At 39.4% G+C, this 6,142-nt stretch overlaps 3 protein-coding genes across 3 annotated transcripts; all 3 read left to right on the forward strand.

The window, feature by feature from the left end:
• Positions 1-575: 575 nt before the first annotated feature.
• On the forward strand, positions 576-2,064 carry CBG14988 (the record flags this gene model as incomplete). The annotated part of the gene is made up of 6 exons (XM_002639113.1): positions 576-621; positions 670-872; positions 923-1,009; positions 1,053-1,721; positions 1,765-1,899; positions 1,945-2,064. The coding sequence occupies 6 exons, from the start codon at positions 576-578 to the stop codon at positions 2,062-2,064; spliced, it is 1,260 nt and encodes a 419-aa protein (XP_002639159.1).
• Positions 2,065-2,690: 626 nt separating this feature from the next.
• CBG14989 lies at positions 2,691-3,796 on the forward strand (the record flags this gene model as incomplete). The annotated part of the gene is made up of 5 exons (XM_002639114.1): positions 2,691-2,782; positions 2,839-2,911; positions 2,957-3,034; positions 3,076-3,305; positions 3,355-3,796. 5 exons carry the CDS (start codon positions 2,691-2,693, stop codon positions 3,794-3,796), a joined length of 915 nt encoding a protein of 304 aa, XP_002639160.1.
• Positions 3,797-4,030: 234 nt separating this feature from the next.
• CBG14990 lies at positions 4,031-4,794 on the forward strand (the record flags this gene model as incomplete). Its single annotated transcript, XM_045243217.1, has 3 exons — positions 4,031-4,142; positions 4,188-4,436; positions 4,574-4,794. 3 exons carry the CDS (start codon positions 4,031-4,033, stop codon positions 4,792-4,794), a joined length of 582 nt encoding a protein of 193 aa, XP_045095590.1.
• Positions 4,795-6,142: the final 1,348 nt, after the last annotated feature.

Genomic DNA, 6,142 nt, shown 5'->3' on the forward strand with positions numbered 1-6,142 from the left:
GCAAATTTATGACGTGCATAACCCCATTACCTTTGCTGGTAAATGTAACTTCTTTTCTTGAATCGGTTATCTTTTCAGTTGATTTCTTCGAAATCTTTCAAATTCAGGCCTCAATAATCAATTTTTTTTGCAGTAAAACGATAGCAAGCTGAAACCAAAATCTTCGTGACAAGGTCTTTCATCGTGATCTCTTCTTCCCTATCACATCGTTTTTCCTTCCCAATTTTCTTTCTTTTCTTCCCGTTTTTCCCTTTTCCATGTCATAAAATCTGCCCAACCTCGCCCTTTCAGAAGCTTTTCATGAGCTTTCATCGCTTTTCATTCACTATGAACTACTCTTTAAAAGTGCTGGTCTTTATCTTTTTATTCTTTTTTAATTGTTTTCAAAAAGTTGTTGACTATTTCAAGAAGAGCAATTTTATGACACAAATTTATGTGATTTTGCAGTTCCAGGTATTTTTCAGATATTTTTTGTTTCGATTGAACGTGACCGTTCAATTTTTTCTAATTTTTCTGAATCCTTAGTCTGTTTCGAAGCGAAACAAGAATACTTTGGAATCTTGAAAAGTTACAAAATGATGTTAGAAAGCATCGGAAAAAGAAGCACTCGATATGAATTCGGTTCGTCTTTTGAAAAAGAGTTTTAAACAAAAGAAATCTCAATTTCAGATCATGCAGGAGGTGATAATCATCTTTCACAAGGAACATATTCCATCAACGAAAGAGATCATCTGAATGTGGAAATGGCTGAAAAAAGAGAAGCTGATCAAAAAGAGCATCGCTATTTTGGTGGTTTGATTGGGAATAAGGAGGTTTTCATTGCTTCTGGTGTGGCTCTCTGTATGTATCTTGTAAATGGGGAGTATGCTCAGGTCAGCCAATTGGAATTATCTAGAAAATATCTGGAAAAATCGTTTTTCAGGCAATTTGCACTGCTCTAACTTCTGTGCCTCCTGCAGTTTTCTCCTATCGAGTCCTTATCAACCAGCAGACTACCAAGCAGGGATATGTTAGTGTTTTATCATTTTAGGATAAAATTCCTTTTTTTCCAGCACACAATCCTTTTTTATTGGACAATTTACGGCCTCATTGCTCTTATCGATCAATTCGTTGGAACTGCTCAAGGATACAATTTGTGCAAAGCCGGTCTGCTCAGTGTGATCTTCTTCCATGCAATTCGTTCGAACGCCGAATCCATCCCACCTTCGTGGAAATTCCTAGATCAAGCCAGTGTTGATGTTCTCACAACCTTACTCACAAGATACGATTCAAACGGCTTTCTAGCCAATAACAATTCAGAATGTAATCCAAGAACTCCAACAATGACCCAATTCAGTGACGATTCTCTGCAATACTTGTTCCCAGAGTCTCAAATCTCTGAAACGAATAAAGTGGAGATCAGCACTGCGTGTAGCTTTGTTCCATCATTGGAAATGCAGAGTACTCAACGGGCATCTGCGGAGTCTGGATACATTCAGAAGTCCAACTCTACTTCATTGAAAACTATGATGATGGAAGAGTACGAATCATCGAATGGGAACCACACTTCCATCAATAATGAAATCAACTTCAAATCTATGTCAGCTATGACGATGACCTCTGGTGAAACTAGCGATGTTGTTACGTTCCCGGCGGACCGTATTACTTTCTCTGCGAATAGTCGAGAAGCAACTATTCAGGTTACTAATGTCTCTCCATCTCATTTGATGTTTGCTCTCAAGGTTTGCATCTATTCAATTATCTCAACACACTTTTATTTTTCAGACAAATGCTGACACATATCTCATCGCTGCTCCGACTTCTGGAGTTCTCTATAGTGGTCAAAGCATGACGATTCGTGTTGGAGTGACTGAGCAATACTTCGAGGAATACACTCACCCCGGTGGTTCTATCGATAAAGTAAGTGTCTTGTCATTTGTATAACCAGACAAATGTTGATTTCAGCTGGCTTTCGATTACACTGTCATCTCTGGTTCGGACTCATCGAAGTATTCCAACTTCTCACCAAACTTTTTCCAATCTCACTCCAAACGTCGCCTCGCAATTCGTGTCTACTACCAATAATGCTACACGTCTTCTGTTTAAGTACTCTTTTTTGTGTTGTGTTAATTGCATGAATGTGTGAACTTGAAGCTCTTTGTTATAAGATTTTTTTCCAATTCAAAAAATCACCCGGATAAACCAGTTCACCAGAACTTCATCAGCGAGAAATTGATTAGCTGAAGCTTTCATAGCGGTCTGACTCCGCCCATTTTTCCCAGGAAAAATTTTCCCCGGAATTCGCGGTGTCTCTTCATCTCGAAATTCCGGGGAGAACTTTTTCTGGGGAAAAAATTTCTCGGGAAAAGTGGGCGGAGTCGGGGGCGGAGCCTAAATTGCAACCCTGGCACGGTTTTGCCGCACGGTATATTAGCACATTTGGATGCGGTCATGAGAAAAACCATGCAGAAAAACCGTGCCAGGGTTGCAATTTAGGCTCCGCCCCTGACTCCGCCCACTTTTCTCCGGAGTTTTTTTCCCCGGAATTTCCGGGGTCTCACGCACTAAAATCAGGTTAACTTCGCGCCCCACTGGACGGTTTCAAAACGCGCGAAAATTGGCTGCACTCAAATGCGATTTCTGTGATTTTGCACACTCCCTCGTTGCCTAACTCGGTATCTGTTCTAAATAGCCTAATCTGGTTTTCAGAAATGGTTGCGCACCGCAAATCTGATTTCCATTCGAAATGGGCGATGGTTGTGACTGTCAATGGCTTGAATGAAGAAAAACGGGCTGATTTGAAGTGAGTCATCATTATTGAATTGAAATTATTTTTTTCGTTCAAAATTGAATTTTTAGAAAGTTTGCTGGATGGTTTATGGATACATTGAGAATGGAAGGTTCTTTCATCGGACATTACTTCAATTACGATGTAAGTGCGGTTTCTGTCTGCTATTTTAAATGCTATTTTGTTCAGACCGCACCGGTGACAATCGTTGAAACTGAGCCAAACAATCTTGAATCATGCACCAATGCGTATCAACAAATTCACAAGGTTTGTTTAATTTAAATGTTTTCTAAAAACACAAGTTTCAGGATCATCCGCAAGTCGTGCTTGTCGTTCACATCCTTCCACAAGCTCAATCTGTTGAATACGAGTGGATGAAAGTTTTGGCGTCAAGATACGGCTTCATTCGTCAAGGAATCCTCTACGAGAACTGCGTCAACCGCTTCCAGAATGTCGATTCTGATCGGAACAGCGTTTTTCGAAATATGTGTCAGTGGTTGTACCGAAGCGGAACAGCAATAATCAGGAACGAGGGAAAGTAAGTTCTATTTTTGTGGAATTTAATTTCGTAACAAATTATTTTTCAGTAATTGTGGAATTCTCCATGGAAAAGATCCCAAGCCGACTTTCGAGAAGGTTCTCTTCAATAGTGAAGACATTAAGGAGGCCGTCTTCAAAGTTCTTCACAAAGAAGATGAGCCAAGAGGGGCTGAACTGGAAAACATTGTCAAGGTCAGCGGGTTCCCGGAGATGTTGAATGCATTCGGTGTGGCACAACTTCTCAGCCCATATCGTGTGAATGGCGTTACAATGAATGGTCCGCAGTGCGCTACTGTAACACTGGAGAACAAATTTCAAGTTTATCAAGCCGTCCAAGAGTTTCATGGCAAGAAGCTCGACCGTAACCATAAGCTTCAAGTTGTCAGCAACGTCGTATCTTCTCCTGCTGCTCAAGTCGAATCTCCATCGTTCAGAGATTCTAAGCGTCACATTGAAAACCTTATGGGAAAACTTAAAGTATCGTCTTGATATGTTCATACCCGACTTCAAACTCAACGATCCTCTCTTCCCGTTCTCATTTTTTTTGTAATCGACCTGACCGGTTCATTTTTTAATTTCTTATTTTGTCTCTGATGAATATGTTGCCTTCTTCCCACAGAAAAGTACAGACAAATTGTTCACAATGACATATATCGATTATCTACATTTTTATTTTTTCTTCATCTCACTTATTTATGCCACTTATTTCGGACAGTGAGCACAATGAAAGATGACCCTCCATCCAATCTGAGCCCTTCTCATGAGTCCTACCCTCAAGCGGATCAACCTTCAACTTATTCCCATCCCGATGATTACGAACCAAGCACTAAGCAACGTAGGAGTACAGTTACGAATTTTGAATTCTGAAAGAATATTTCAGTCAAAGTTGTTGGCTCGTCTCGTGGTAGAATGACACATCAAATGCGTCTTCCCATTATACTTCCAAAACTGCCAGATAAGCCTTCAACATCACAAGGCAGTGCGGCGATCCGTCTGATAAATGCTCCGCCAGTAATACCTCCAAGCGTTTCAAATCCACGTCCGCTGATTTCACTCCTCGATCGAACGGAATTCAGAAACCCCTCTCGTGTGATTCTGGCAACACCGCCAACCCAAAAACCAAAAAAGTGTTATTACACAGAATTGAATGATATTAGGAGAGAATTCGGAATACCCGAAACTTTTGATACTGCTAAGCCGAGTACAATGAGTGCTGTAGGTGCGTGGTATAAGTTTGAAACCTGAAACCAGACTATGAATATTCAGCATTGTCCGAAAAGCTTCAGTTGCTGCAAAGACTGCGTGGTGAAAATAAGTTTCTGCAAGAATCGATTCAGAAGAAGCAGAACGCGTGTCAGGGAAGGAGCTCAACAATTGCAGAGATCCGCGAGACGACCGATAAAATGATTCATCAGAGCCAACTACTCAGAGAAACGTTGCATAACATTGAAGAAGAGAACGAACGATTGAGAAGGCAACTGAACTAAATTAACGACTGATCTCTAACTCATGATTCATTTATTCTCATAATTACCGTTCAAAAATTTATTATACCGTCGTTTTTCTCAAATGTCTTTAGAGTAATGTATCCAATAGATATGATAAACGGGGGAAACAAAGAAAGATTAAAGATTACAACGAGGGAACATCATCCGAAACAAAATTTTTGAAAATTTTGTATAGAAAATCATTATAAAGCACATTATAGAATCCGCGAAAGAACACACATGGATGAGAAAACCAATATTAATTATCAACAAAAACAACAAATCTTTTAGGAAACAACTAAATATTTATCTATGCTTGATATTTTTTCTTTTGCGCGTCGTACATTTTTTCGAACTTCTTCAACTGACTTTTTGAGATCTGCAAATTGAAGAAAAATTACAAAAACCATTAATAAAGGATATACCTCTTCTCCGTTAGCCAAGTGTGTTGGTACTCCTCTCTCGTCAAACTTGGAGAACTTTCCAGCATGTTCACCTTGTTTGAACAACTCTTCAGGCTTAATCTTCTTAGATGCAGCTTCCTTATCAGCTTTCTCACGTGCCTTTTGCTCTTTTTCAGCCTTCTCCTTCTCTTTCCTCTTCTTTTCATTCTCCTTCTGCTCTTGCTCTCTCAACAATGTGGCACGATCAACAAGCTTCACAACGGTCTGTCCATTTCTGTCTTCCAATCGAACACCCAGTTCAGTCAGAGTTTTATCCCGGAGATTGTCGCACTCCTGAATACCGAATTTTTATTTAAGTTTTTTTTCATTTTAAATACATTTATATAATTTTCTGTCTTCCGACTTGTTCGGGAAAAAACCATCATAAAGCGAGAAAAAAATTGGAAAAGTACAAAATTTTCTTCAGGCTACAGTAGTTTTCGTTCACATACCATAGCCATGTCCGCCAACTTTCTTCTCATGCAACTCTTATTGTCTTGGACTGAGATAATAGACACATCTCATGAGGGGATTTGTAAAATTTGAATCCTATTTCAATATCCCAAGTTAAAAATATCCCGCATGTTTGACAACAGAAAAATGACGATTTGTCAACTTTGTGTACCTCTAAAATTCCATTAACTTTGTGCTCCTTTGCGATAATTCGGATTTTTTCACGGAATTGAGCTAGAGCGTCGAGATATGGCATAACAATGTCTTCTTTGTTGAACGAAGCTGTTGATCCTTCTCCGTTGCAGCTAAACAAACATTGATTTTTTTTCCAGATTTTTAATATAAAATGCTAATGGGGTTATTCATGTAGCGAAAATATGTATTGAAATGCATTTCCGCGCCCTCGAAATTCAATGCATGAGCGTCGCGAAATGTTTTCAAAGCATTTCGCG

The sequence above is a fragment of the Caenorhabditis briggsae genome (assembly GCF_000004555.2).
Source record: "Caenorhabditis briggsae complete genome, chrI, whole genome shotgun sequence".
Classification (NCBI taxonomy): Eukaryota; Metazoa; Nematoda; class Chromadorea; order Rhabditida; family Rhabditidae; genus Caenorhabditis; species Caenorhabditis briggsae.